The sequence below is a fragment of the Lissotriton helveticus genome, chromosome 4_1 (assembly GCF_964261635.1).
Source record: "Lissotriton helveticus chromosome 4_1, aLisHel1.1, whole genome shotgun sequence".
Classification (NCBI taxonomy): Eukaryota; Metazoa; Chordata; class Amphibia; order Caudata; family Salamandridae; genus Lissotriton; species Lissotriton helveticus.
In genome coordinates, this window is record NC_136063.1 from 1,364,330,798 (window position 1) to 1,364,345,886 (window position 15,089).

The 15,089-nt window shown below is 42.5% G+C and overlaps 1 protein-coding gene across 2 annotated transcripts in view; it reads left to right on the forward strand.

Annotated features, from left to right (window-relative positions):
• Nucleotides 1-14,707, forward strand: part of JARID2 (jumonji and AT-rich interaction domain containing 2) — a 666,167-nt gene extending 651,460 nt beyond the window's left edge. The window contains exon 18 of one of the 2 annotated variants that reach the window (XM_078687918.1): nucleotides 12,751-14,707. In XM_078687918.1, coding sequence (XP_078544044.1) covers nucleotides 12,751-12,912 — 162 coding nt within the window. In that variant the 3' untranslated portion in view covers nucleotides 12,913-14,707. The remainder of the gene's footprint in view (nucleotides 1-12,750) is intronic. The other variant, XM_078687917.1, reaches the window with a different exon arrangement.
• Nucleotides 14,708-15,089: the final 382 nt, after the last annotated feature.

Here is a 15,089-nt window from a genome sequence, read left to right on the forward strand (position 1 = left end):
ACCCTGACTCCTTATGTCCGCTTTCAGACAAATTTTCACCCCCAGGAATCGTTACAGAACTATAAAATAGCGGCTGCAACTTTCTGTTCAGGTTGTGTGCAGCCTATCAGAGCACTCCAGTTGGTGCGTGCATTCGCAGTTAATCGTGAAACCACTGCAAAATATCAGCGGCCAGAGAACTATCATTTTTAGCTTAAATTCCTCAGAAATGTCTGGAGGGCTTTTCACCAAATACCAAAAAGCACAATCTGCATAACAAAGTTAACCTTTTTGCCAGATTTGGTGTAATTCCGTCCAGCGGTTCGGGCTCTAGGTATGACAACTAGTTCCTAAGGGAATTAACATTACAAACACACCCTTTTTTTGTGCCATTACTTCTCTGTCCCCACAGCACGGATCACCCCTGAACTTTCCGTGACACGCAGAAACTACTTTAACACTTTTTTGGGAGAATTTCTTGAAGATTGGTCAAACCACAATAAAGTTATAGGCAAGTCAAAAAATGCTTTTCCTATGGAAACTAGGTCCTAACTATAACTACCTACTGGCAACCACCAGTAGGTTATGGATATATATTTATATATATATATATATATATATATATATATATATATATATATATATATATATATATATATATATATATATATATATATATATATATATATATATTACCTACTGGCGGTCGCCAGTAGGTATATATAGTTAGGATTTTTTCTCTATGGGTTTTTTGAAAATTCTATGTCTAATAACTTTGGCGTTTGTGGACGGAATCGGCTGAAATTTTCAGGAAAATGGCACATTTTGTTTCTGAGCAGCCCTTGAAAATTTGGGGGGGGTTCGTCCAGTGGGGGCCGAGAAAAAAGGGGGGTCCCAAAACGTGTTTTTAACATTGAGTTTTCCATAGGGCGGTTGGCCTCACTTTTAGCCCGAACGGCTGAATGGATTTGCACGAAACTTGGCAAAATTGTAGGGACTGGTAGCCCGATGTGCCTTTTGTAGGTCTCAATATATGTGCTCCAGTGGATTTTGAGAAATTAACGTTTAAAAAAAGATATATATCTGTAACAGCGGACCGGTTAGCGCTCTGGTTCGCGGACTTTTCGCGCAACGGAGCTTTGTGAAGCGAAGCTGATTGGTTCTCCGGCGTCTGTCAACATTCCAAACAGTCCGTAGCGGCCGCCATCTTGTCTCTCGGTAGGATCGAGAGACAAGAGGAGGTCAAAACAAAGGGGGAAATAACTATAAGGGGGCATAGTAGATCCTCGCTGACCCCCTAGGTTTGATGTGGAGGTTTTAAAAGGGCCCCGCGGGGCAAAAAAAACCCAAAATAATAATAATCGAACGGCTGAATGGATTTGCACGAAACTTGGCAAAATATTAGGGACTGGTAGCCCGATGTGCCTTTGCTAGGTCTCAATATATGTGCTCCAGTGGATTTTGAGAAATTAACGTTGAAAAAAAGATATATATCTGTAACAGCGCTCCGCTTCGCGTACTTTTCGCGTTACGGAGCTTTGCGAAGCTGATTGGTTCTCCGGCGTCTGTCAACATTCCAAACAGTCCGTAGCGGCCGCCATCTTGTCCCTCGGTAGGATTGAGAGACAAGAGGAGGCCAAAGCGAAGGGGGAAATGACCATAAGGGGGCATAGTAGATCCTTCCTGACCTCTTAGGTTTGATGTACCATTTTGCCAAGTTTGGTGTAATTCCGTTCAGCCATTCAGGCTGTAGACGTATGTAAATGTCCTATGGAAAATTGCATGGGGAAAACACATTTGAAAGTGTTGAAATTTAGAACCAATTAAAATGTTACTTTGGTTTTGTATTTGTGTGTGATGAAAGTTAATTGGTTATGTATATATGTCAAATGAGAGGAAACCACAGCCATTTTGTGATACTACTGTCTGAGGTACATTTGTGAGGAATTTTTGGTGGTGAATTTCTGGTGTTTGATTTACACAGTACTAACACTTCTGCTACTTTTAAAAAGGTGAGTTGTTAATTTGTATGGGGAACTATGTTGTACACTTGAAGATAATTTGAAAAATGTTTTCTGTTATTTATTTGCAGTCCTTCTGTTATACTAAATACTTGATAAAGTTAGTTTTATATTATGTATTACTAAAGACGATAAATGAAAGTGATTATTTTTTTCTGCAATTTACAGCAAGCAATTTCAAAATAAAATGGCTCACAATGAAGAGACCGTGGCAATTTCTTTTGAATTGTCCAACACATTGATTGAAATTGAGAGCACCAATAATGAAATATTGTCACAAGGAGGACATGACTTGTATGATTCCATTAGATTGATTGAAATGGACAGCACCAAGAATGAAATATTGTCACAAGGAGATGACTTGAATGATTCCACTACATTGATTGAAATTGAGAGCACCAATAATGAAATATTGTCACAAGGAGGAGATGGCTTGTATGATTCCATTAGATTGATTGAAATGGACAGCACCAATAATGAAATATTGTCACAAGGAGGAGATGACTTGAATGATTCCACTACATTGATTGAAATTGACAGCACCAATAATGAAATATTGTCAGAAGGAGGAGATGACTTGAATGATTTTTTTGATCAATCTCTTGATGGCGAATTTATCGAGTGTTTGGAGACCATAGAGTTACAAGAATCATCATTGCAGACTTTTAATGAGGAGATTCCAGATGAGATGATTGAAGAGGAAATTACTGATGAGGACATGTTACTAGTTCTTTCAAATTTAGAAAATTCTGAAGAATAAATTTATATTTAGAAATCAAAAATTGTTTGAGACATTATTCATTTTTATTTTTAATTTATGAGGTTGTAGCGAAGTGATTGTAGTATAAAATGAGACTTATAGTATAGAGTGCAACATTTTTATGTTACATGGTAAGTTTACTCATATTTACTTCCCTTCTGCCACTATATTATCTCCAATGTGTATTTGACATGTCTTCTTCATCTCCGGCCTCCTTTCTCTCACTGTGTGTCTCCGATGCATCTTATCGCTGGTATTTTGTGTAATTACAGAAGAGAGTAAAATAAAATAGTTTGGAACGTGAAAAGGGGGCAAAGTAGAGTACTCCTCACCCCCTAGGCCTTTTTAGGCGGTCCCAAAAGGATCAGTTTCTGCTTTCCTGAGAGATTATGGTATGAGTTCCATATACCACAATAACTTGCATTACAACATGCAAGATATCTATCTCCTATTACCAACTTTTGGAGATATTCGCGGTAAGCGCGAATATCTCCAAAAAGTAACACCTGCCCTGAGCAGTTCTTAGCCATGTTATCCAATGGGAGGTGGATAACATGGCTAAGAGTATTAGCTCGGTAATGCATGAATATCGCTGAGTTTTTAGCGATATTCATGCATTGCGGCCGTTTATTATCGCATTTGCGATAAACCTTGATAATAGTAAGGTTTATCTTCGATAATTTCTGACGATGCTTAGTGGTAAAAAATTGGTTGGTAAGCATCGTTAGCGATAAATATCGCTTAACTTTGGTAATATGCCCCAACGTCTGTTAACGTTCGATTCGAAGGAAATGAGGAAGTGTTGAAAAACATTGTCTGCGCCATCTTGCCTTTTTTGAAATGCCACACTTTTGTCGTGCACGGCAGCCATTTTAGATGTCTTGACCAGACCCACTCTCTGCACGCTGTCGATTCGTAGCATGGCTCCTCACCCTCGTAAGCATCTCCCCCAGGCACTGGTCACCACCGCTCTCTGTCTTATGCATGGGCAATAAACCTTCCCCCATCTGCGCTGCTCTTCCCTGAGAATCACACTCTGTGCCCGCCCGACACCTCCCTTTCGCCCTATTCACTACCGCACCCTCTGACACTCCTCTTCCTCTGTGTCCGAATGTCCAGGCCGGTCCTAGGCTATCAGCTAGCCCTGCAGATGTAGTTTATGGCCCCAGCTGTAAAGAATCACCCCTCTTCAAAGGAGTTATAGTAGATCAAGGCCCACACCCGATGTGATCCGTCACAGCACACGCGTTCCTACTATCTGAAAACCATCCTGTATTGTGATTGGGGAGGGGACCGAGCCTGAAGCGGAAGATTCCAGGAATGACTCTTTGTACATCAAAGTTTTTACAATTATGTGTCACATTAAAAATATATAGCACTCCAACAAAGTAGTAGGAATATAAAACTTTAATAACATATAAATATATACAACAAAACAAAAACAGTAAAAACATTTAAACAACGAAGAGACCGTGGCAATTTCTTTTTAATTATCCAATAGATTTATTGAAATTGACAGCACCAATAATGAAATATTCTTGTCAGTAGCGGTCTGTTGTGCGAATAGTTCCAAGGCAGCAGAACGCGCTGAAATCTAGATGGCACGAAAGTGATGTCTAGTAAGTTGCCGCCCAGCAAAAAACGGCGTGGGGCGCCGCGGGGGTGAGTGAGTCCAGTAGGCACCACAGCTATTCTTACCGGCATTGCAGAATTACTGCTGGGGACAATGCCTGTGCTGTAGCAGGGTCACAGCAGAAACAAAAAGGATTCTGTTGAAGATGTTGTTGGTTTTCAATTTGAAAACAGTTCTGGTGTCAACTGCTATGCTAATGTAGTGGTTAATGTTTTGTTTTCTCTAGAAAATGTAAAAGAGGGGGAGGCAGTCCAAAGTTCCGTTAAAAGGGCAAAGGAAAGGATCGGTGGTTTGAACTATCAGTCAAAAAGGGGAGGGGGTGCAATAATTTTTCCTACCGGGTCACACTGTGCTTTCACCGGAAGTAAGGTCTGCAGGATTGTAGTAATTCAAAGTGAGGCTGGCGCCAGCATGGGAGCGCCGACGTCCCGCGGATACAGTTTCGTCACTCCACGGGCGATCATGGCAGTCATTCCCCATCGGGGGTCGGAGACTCCCGCGGCTCCTCTAGAATCTTCAAGGTCGTGGAGGACTACGGTGGTGGAGTCAACCAGTGACCGGGCCATTTCTTTATGTTGGGCCCGCTCTTGCCAGGTCGACCGCCATTTTGAGAGTTCGGCAGCTACCGGCGATCGCGGGGTCACATGAGCGGACGGGCTCCACCCTGCCGGGCGAGACGTTGCAGCATGGCCACAGTGGAAGAACCGTTATCTAGGTCGTTCCGAAACTGTGCAGCACTGTAGTTGTTAGGATGCCACCGCCTGGAGCGCTGAGGGTGCAGCTGGGAAGCCTCCACCTGGGGAGGCGGGAGAGGCCTGTTCGCACCGTCTCTCCCTCCCAGTGCACCCCACGGCGTCTCGCTTGAGATTTGTTATGGCCGGACCAGGCGATGAGGACGAGGGGGGGGTCGGAGGCATGTGCAAGACATCCCCCTCCAGTGTTGTCGCAGCCATTATAAAAGAAAGAAGTGTCCCGTCCGTCTTCGGGCCGGGCTTCCGGTGGATGTCGGCCGGACGCCCCTGGCTCTGGCCCCATGAACGGGTTTCTTGGTTTATCGGCTGCAGCCGGATCCCGTCGGCCTCGGCCCCCCGACCGTTGGTGGTCGGACCGGAAGAGCATGTGGCGGGACTACCTGCAACTCTCAAGGGCCACCGCGGCCGGACTGGGAGAGAGAGGGGAGGGTCGAGGAGACATTCCCCCCCCCTGCAACTGTTCAGCGTTGTAAAGGCAATCCCCTGGCCGGGTCCCGCTGGTCTCGGCCTCTCCTCCGGCTACACCCTACGTTAGGATCTCCTGGCCGAGGCGTGGCAGCAGGACCTGCCTTATATGGGCTGCTCCCGGCTGGGCGTAGCCGGAACCCTGCCCCACCTTGGAAGTTTCCAGAGTGGGGGTGGATGTTCTACTGACTTGCATTTTCCCTAGTCTATCGATTTTTTTGGCGTGGCAGGCGGTGGGACAGCGAGGGGTGATTTGGTTTCTCTTACTGTTTTTCTGGTCTCTCACCACTGGCATATTTTAACGTTTTCTTGTTTCTAGGACATTAATAGGTTTTATCATTACGTTATGTTATCGTTTCTTTGTTCGTTGTTTAATAAAAGTTCATGTTCATCAGTGGCCTACTGATTTTCGTTTTCCTATTTTTTTCTTTCCAGGTTGTTTCATGGTAAAGTTTCTGTTAACAGGATACAGTGATCACTTTGTTATTATTGCATATGTCCTTTTCACTAGGGGTGCTCTCTGGTCGGGCCAGATGACGTATCTCTAGTAAATGGTCCGGGTGAAAAAGGTGCATCAATCAGTGGGGAGTAGATAGGCATGACAGATTACAACGGGGGAGAACGGTCCGCATTACGTACCCTTTCACTACTTGCAGAGATTTTCCTACGTTTATTTGCAAACAGGGAATACCTCCAAAAAGAACTAATTCCCAAACAGTCAATGTTCGGACAATCAATCAATCAATGAGGAATGAAATAGGTACGACGTGTTAAAGGCTTGCGTTACCTACCCTTCACTATCTGCAAAGGGAGATAGAATATTCCTATTCTTCCTCGTTTGCAGGTAGAGAAGATCGTTAAGAGAATTAACTTCGAACAATTCAATGCTCGATTGAAACAATCAACAAGGGGTACTGTGAACACAAATGAACGCCGCTTATATACATACGCATTGCTATTTTCAACAGGTTGTTCCTAATGTTTCTATTTTAGCGAGGTCAAAAGAGATCCCATTAGTGGCCTACTGATTTTGCTCGATTCCTTTTGTTTTTTTACACGATTTTTCGCTATCTGCAAAGACTAAACAGAGTATTGCGACTCTGTGCTTGTTTGTAAATAGAGAATGAACCAAAGAGAACAATCAATCAAATGGAGAGAGAAGCAGGCACGACGGATTACAAAGGGGGAAAGGGCTGCGTTAACTACCCTTCACTATCTGCAAAGAGAGAGTACTCCTAATAGAAATGAGGGGTGGGGGGCAGCAATCAAAGCAGATCAGTGTGCATAAACACGAAAAAAAAAATTCTTACCACGTACTTGACATTCGACAGCTTATGATATTTGCTATTAAAAAACCATTGAAATTCACTGAAAAAACCATAGGTTATAGACCATATATAGTTAGGAATTAGCATTTACAAAACCTTGAAAATTCACTGAAAAAACCATAGGTTATAGACCATATATAGTTAGGAATTAGCATTTAAAAAACCTTATTTTACTCACACAAAACCATTGAAATTCCATATATAGTTAGTTGCACTAACTATATATTGCGCACCCGCAATCCACTGCTGATGATGTCACATATTACATCATTCATGACATGGTCAGTGACATCACTGATGACATCACTGATGACATCTCAAATGACATCACTGATGACATCTCACTTGACATCAATGATCACATCACTGATGATATCATTCATGTGACAATACAATGCATCTCCTCACATTTTAATATAACCTCTGTTTCACCCAGTGTTAAAAACAGAGTATAATTTTTGAAACCATTGACACACCAATACTAGTTACTACATACGTACTCACTGATTCCTACGTCTACACACACATTCACTCATTCACCCATACAATCATTCATACATACAATCACTCATGTTTACAACACAATCATATGCACTCATACACCTATACAGACACTCACACTCTGCCACTCATCCATGGAGTTACTCACACACCTAGTCAGTCCTGTAAAGAATCAATCACACTTCCATTTTCTACTCTATACAGTTAAACATAGAGCACCTTACGTTTTCAACCATATACTAACACATACTTACTCTCTTATACAATCATTGATACAAGTACACATTGATCTGTACAGAGTCACACACCTCCCATCCAGCCACACACACACTCAGTCTCCCATGCAAATACTTGGGCAATCAATCAATAACCCATATAGTTACTCATATAGCTACTGATCAACACATGCAGCAGTTTACAGAACAACAGACATAATGATGCACAAATTAAGACAGTTTAGTCACTAACCCATGCACTCAGTGAGACACATTTAATCACTCACTCATACATTCAGTCATGCACCTACTAAATCCTTCGTCCAGACACTTATACATCCACTCATTCTTCAATATGTAAGACATATTTTAACTTTACAGAAACATAGTCACTGGATGTTGTCATCAGTGATGTCATCAGTGATGTCATTTGAGATGTCATCAGTGATGTCATCAGTGATGTCACTGACCATGTCATGAATGATGTAATATGTGACATCATCAGCAGTGGATTGCGGGTGCGCAATATATAGTTAGTGCAACTAACTATATATGGAATTTCAATGGTTTTGTGTGAGTAAAATAAGGTTTTTTAAATGCTAATTCCTAACTATATATGGTCTATAACCTATGGTTTTTTCAGTGAATATATATATATATATATATATATATATATATATATTAGCAGCAATTAATACTTTACTAGCTCCATCCTCACTCGCCATCATGGCAGTGGGGAAAAAATAAACAATATAACAATAGAGCCATTGAACATGCACAGTCTCTCGAAGAGGAGACTCGACGTCACGTCAGCTATAAAAGCTCGGCATTATTAAAGGTAGAGCTATTGGCATTGCTCATGACTTTTTTTTTTTTAAATCATAAATAAATGGCATTGTCATTTACATTGCCAATAGCTTAATCGTTAAATAAATGGCATTGTCATTTACAATGCCAATAGCTTAATCGCTCGCAAATGCATGACCTATTGCATTTACACCCACACAGAGCCACACACACAAAGCCACCCACACACACATACAGAGCCACCCACACAGAGTCATTCACATAGAGCCACCCTCACACAGGCAGAGCCACCCACACATAGAGCCACCTACAAAAAAAGCTATCCACACAGAGCCACACACTCACGCAGAGCCACACAGCCACACACACAGAGCCACCCCCACACACACACTGAGCCCCCCCACACACACACAGAGCCCCCCCCCACACACACAGAGCCCCCCACAGACACACAGAGCCCCCCCCACAGACACACAGAGCCCCCCCCACACACACACAGAGCCCCCCCACACACACACAGAGCCCCCCACACACACAGAGCCCTCCCCACACACACACACACACACAGCCCCCCCACACAGACACACAGCCTCCCCCCACACACACACAGCCCCTCCCCCCCCCCCCCCCCCCCCACACACACACACACACACAGGGTTCAGAGTGGGGAAAGAGGTGGCATTTTCTTGCTGTGCTTAGAGATGGGATCAGCCCCAGGATTCTTGAGGGGGCTACCAAATTGCAGAGACAGTGGAATTTCGACAAAGTCAGAGTGGGAGAGGCATTTAGAAACAGAAATCTGTTCATACCTGGAAAGGCACGGAGTCTTCAAGTGTGTGCAAGAGAGAGCACTAGACAGAGAATGGGTGCAGGCACCAATAGATAGAGGTGACAAGGGAATCGACAGCGAGAGAAAAGAGTGAGTGAGAGAGAGGATGAGAGAGAGCCAGAGGGAACTGAGTGAGAAAAACGGAGACATACAGAGGTGAGAGAGAGAGATTAAGAAAGACAGATTGGAGAGCGGGGTGGCGTAACAATGCGCGCACAGGGTAGGAGGGGTGAAGAGGAAAGAAAGAACGAAGGAAAGAAAGAAAGAAGCAATAGAGAGAAAAGGTTGTCACTGTTGATAGTTCTATGGGGCATTTGATTTTGAGGGGGCCCATTTTGCCGTACTGTTCTTCCCCTCAAATTTGAGCAATTTAAGATGTTACTTTCTGCTGGGGGTGGGGCTGTGTGCGAAGGATGACATTTTCTCACAGAAACCCTCCTTAAGGATTTCTTCGCCGTGGTGTGCTGAAGAAAGCCTCAGGCGAAATAATGATATCGCCTGACTAACTGCTTGCACAGGCATATGTTCATGGAGAATATCTGTTCACACATCAGTGGCTGCTCTGCGTGCATTAAAGTTACCAGAAATACGGCACAGTGGCTGAACTGGGTCAATGAGCGTGGGCACCAAAGAAAACGCCCAGATGCACCAGGCTCATTAGGGCTGTGCTCCCTCACTGCGCGGGGGTGTGGCACAGAGCCAGGTGCAGATCTCCTTCTCTGCAGGGTTTGGGCAGCGTAGGCTCCAGGTGCTGAGCTTACACTGCGGGCCTCGAGGGCTGATGTAAGATTACATTGAGTTATTATTGAACGAGCCCACAGGATTTGAGGACAATAAGACAGTTGGTATGCACCGGGCCTTAGGCCAGGGGCACCAGTTCTGTTCTACAAACACAAAGGATCAGAGGGCACCACGCACGCCGTGTACCCCGGAAGCGGACTTTAGACAGTACACCTGGCACGCCGCAAGGTAGGTTTCACAGCAGGTGGTTTGCAGGGCCCCGTGTACATGAACTGGGCCAGGGGTTTCCGGGTGTATGAGGGATAGCAGAGGTTGCTGCACTGAGGAACATGCAGGAAAACATTGGCTCCCGGTGGGGTTTAAGGCCAGGTCTTCACCCAGTTTAGCCGTCTTTATTGGACTGCTCCGCCCCGCAGCCACTCCTAGTCCCCTCTGGAGACACGTGGGACGCAGCGCGGCGTGGCATGACACTTACCTTAAACATGTATTTACATGCCATGGCTGCACTGTGGCTCTTTGTTTCCCCTGTTTGTTACTAATTAATGTCCGTGTGAATAGCCAGGTCCTCTGCACACATCCCAGCCGAATAGCTGCCTGGCTCCCGGGAGTCCCTTACAGGGAGCAGCAGAAGTGCGGCCGTCAAACATGGCTGTCCTCGCCAGAAAGCGGCGGTGCTTTTATGTAGATGGGATCTCGGTTTAAGAGGCCTGCTATAAAAGTGCTTTATTCACGTAGCGCTGTAAAATAGGAAATCATGGGATTCGGCGGCGAAGTGTAGTTGTTTAGTAGTGTGATGTAGTGATCGGTGCAGTTGATGGAAAACCCCGAAACTGGAACTCGAGTTGGGATTTCAGAACAGCTCATTTGTGTTCACACTGGCATCGTCTTCATATCAGCGCACTTGCAATTCAGATTGTCAGAAGCGAGGAAGCCATTTCAGGGGTTCAGCAAAATTGTGTCCCAGTACAATAGTTTGTTGCCAACACAAGCACTCACTGGAAGACTCGGCGGCGGCCGGGCAACAATGGCGGCCGCAAACGTCCAAAAATTTCGGATTCGGGGCGTGTTTGGCGTTCTGAGTGACGGGTGACGTCACAGTCGAAAGAACGCAAAAAAACACGCCCCCGAATCCGAAAGAGACGGGATTTATTGGAGTGACGCCTGTCTCCTCCAATGGCTGGCCTCCGTTTAGGAAGCCAGGCAATGGAGGAGAGAGGCGGGTTCAAGCCCCCATACTCCAAATCATTAAATCTCCTCCCGGAGACTGCGCAAGCGCAGCCTTTCGGTCCTCGACCTAAAAAGACTTCTTTGAGAAAAACAGGTTGTAATGTCCAAGTCCAACTCTAGATGGTAGAAGTGTGCATATCATGTAATTCTGCAGCACCTCATGCTACAACTGGATGCTTACAGAAAAAGTAACAAACTCCTTAAATCACATCTCTGCGAGTTAACAAAGTACAAGCCTTACTCTGAAGGAACCTTTCATCAAGGTCTCAGAAGATAGTGGTGTTCTCCAAATAACGCTGGTTTTCTGCAAAATATTTTTTTCCCCGTTCCACATTATTCAGACTACTAATTGACAAATTTTCTTTTCACAACCCTAGTAAATTGCTGAAAGAGCATTAAAAACGTTTGCTGTCAAGGGAACTCTTATATAACCAACCTATACGTCAAGCCTCACAATACAGATCGACTAATGTATTCAAGTTTGCTTTGCTAAAGCTAACCATTCATTCCACACTATGCCTAGAGCACATGCTACTGAGAAAAAAAGCTCTATTGCTGCCTTAGGAAACATCCTGTTTCCAAACCTCTTTAAAGCTGCAACTTGACCTACTCCTTATTCCTTTACAAAGCACTACTTGGTAGACATTCATATCCTACAAGAAGCACAGGTGAGGCAAACCGTTAATAAAACCTTGTTTCAAGCAACTTCCATATCTGCTTGCAGTCCACTACTTTATGGCGGAGAGTTCTAGTTTTTATTCTTTCCTAGCATGTGATCTTACAGCATTGACAGCAAACCGAAAGCGTCACTAATATGTAACTATCGGCTAGCAGCTTGTAGTGCTGTGAATTTAAATGTGCTCTTTCTAGATGCAAGCCTATGTTTCAATGTTTTTTTTCTCTAAACACATATGATCATAATTTCAGTGCACCAGTATACACTCAGTCCTGCTTCTCAACACTCCACGTATCTTCTCACCTCTTGTGGAAGAAGGGGAACAATTAAAGGTGGATTCTTGTCCTGGTGCATTGTGGGTTTCAGAGAGGACTGATGAATCTCCTCAAAACCTAAACTTCTTTTGAGAAAAACGTCTTGTAATGTCTGCTCCCAACATTAAATGGCAGGCGAGCGCTAGCATGTGATTCTACAGCACTATAAGCGGTCAACCAATTGTTACATGTAAGTAATGTTTTCCTAATGTGTCTCTCCCTTGGCTAGCTTATTGTAGGTAGTGTAAACATTACACATCTCCTGGTAAATAATACAATTATCTCACTTTTAAAAATGTTTAATTTGATGGTTTTAAAAAATATTTTTATTTTTAACTAGTTTAAGAGCAATCATGGTTTTATTGTAAACATGAAATTTGCTTTGGTGTGCACTTTCTTTTCAGTTATGTATTATTAGCACTTGAACTATTTTGAGCTTTCAAATTTGTAGTGTCCTCGAATAGTGTTGTGATGTGTTAATGGTATTCTTCTTTCCTGCCAGGAACAAATCATCAGTCTAGTTAATCAGATATGTGGAAAAGTATCCGGTAAAAATGGCAGCATCGAGAACGGTATTAGCAAGCCAACACCAAAAAGAGGACCACGCAAACGAGCAACACTCGATGTGCCATCTTCGAGACTTGCAACACCCAGTTTATCATGAAGATGCCAACACTCTAGCGTTTTGTTGATTATATAAATATATATATTTTTTTTGTAATTATTATACCATAGTTTGGAGTACTTGCTGTAGAATACAAGCTGTCTTTGCACTAGCTCTAAGGAAGATTTTTTTTCTTCTGGTTTTAGAGAAGTAATTTTGTTTTAGCATTAAACTGTTGAACTATTTTTTTTGTACTTGGCTACTGCAGTGAACATTTTGCAATTGCAGTGCATTCACTGTTTTAAAAAAAAAAAAAATCAGCCTGTGGGGCGGTTAACACATTATTTGTATGGTCCCTGTGGCTGTGAATCAAAAGCCTTTCTTGATTCTGTGAAAAAAGGCATTTAATCCATTTTGAATAGGTTGAAGTTTGATGTGTTTTTGTATTATTATTTTTCCCAGCCAAGGGAACAGATTTTCTAGCGAGAAAGACAAAACTTGAATGAACCTGCTCCACTTGCCTGTGTTTTATTCTGTCATGTGCAAGATACGTTTTGTACATTTTTTTTAGAAAAAAGAATTTGGGATGGAACAAATGCATAAAAATATTTAAAAAACTCCTGGGAAAAAATAGAAACCCCAAACCTTATTTTTTGAGGTAATGGCAGCTGAAGATTGGCAAAATGATGAAAAAATAAATTTACCAGCACATCACTATGCATCTGTTTAAGGAGAAAAACAAATAAAAAAGGACTGCCTGCCTTGGAGAAGTTGCGTGTATGTGTGGGGGGAAAAATCTGTGCCTGATTTCGTTAGGAAATCCATTCTGTTATTTTTTGGTGCTGTTGGCTACTTTGTCAAAAAAAACCTTCAATAGCATCTTTTATAAAAGAGAAAAGAAAAGGAAAAAGAAAAAAAGTGATGGAACCCTAAATAGGGCTTCTCGTTTATGGACGTGCAATCTATAACATTCCATATTCATTCCACTGCTGTTTTCACAACTTTACAACACAGTCAGCATTAATCTTTCATCTTTTAAGACATTTTTTGTTCCATGATATTACATTTAGAGCCACTAGAAGGTCTGCGTTATTTGTTTTTGAATGTGAAAATGCATTTCCTCTCATCTTGTCTGTTTTTATTTCTGTATGTCTCGCAAACAAAATGAAAGATTGACAGATCTTTTTGTATATATGCCTGTAAATTGTTTTAAATACTTGAGCCTTTCTTGGGGAATGGGGTGGTCAGGGGTCGGTGAAAAAAAAAAAGATGAAGAAAAAGCCTTACATTTCAGTTTCTTCATCGGCTGGATTTGATGCTTACAGGGTTTTTCTTGTAACATTTCTATAAGTGCTGCTTACATCACTGAACAATGACAACAAATAATAAATGGAGTAGCTGTTGCCCTTTTTTTTTTAAATGGTTCTATACATGTGAAGTTGAAGAGAGAAAAAAGGGAAACATTTTCACAAACTGTTCCATAATTACAATTCAACAATGACGTAGCTACTCATATTGCACTGAGCTTGCCAGTGGTGACTGTCGGGAAAGTCCTAAAACACAATCTGTTGGTTTTTGGTGCAAAAGACTGAACTGTTTGGAATATTTAACAATAACATAAACAAGTCACGTGTTTTCCAATGTGGTTGTCCAGTTTTTATGGCCTTGCTGTGTACTTTCCCCCCCTTTTGACAGTGAACTTCTGTGACTCTGGCTTACAGTTTGAGATTTAATTTATTAGCACTGCTCTGCTCTCTTTCCTTGTGCGGAAAGACTCCATGTTGTTTATTGCCAGTTTTTGTTTACTTTTCAGGTTTGTACTACAAGGTTTAATAAAAAACGAAAACATTTTGGATATTGGTGTCTTCAGTTCATGTGCTTCCCCTGTATGTAGTATTACTATTTTACTAGTTGCTGGTAACTTAATCCTGCTAAATTGAGAAAACTGAAGTCTTCTGGTGCTTGATATGCACATGTGTGTAATGGTAGCAGTTTTTGTTACTGCATGAAGTATGATTTTAAAACGGATAGATCTCGTATTGAAAATGTCTTAAAGTGCAGATTAGTTAGGGTGAGTTAAGCAGATGCAACCCATGAGGGGCTGCAGTTGCAACCAGATTATATAATTGTTCCCTGAAGCTAGCATGGTTCTGTGACCGCGGAACCATTATGACGGGATGCGGGCCAAGGGAAACAAGAACACTATATTAACCAGGCCCCTAATTTTTGTCATTTAG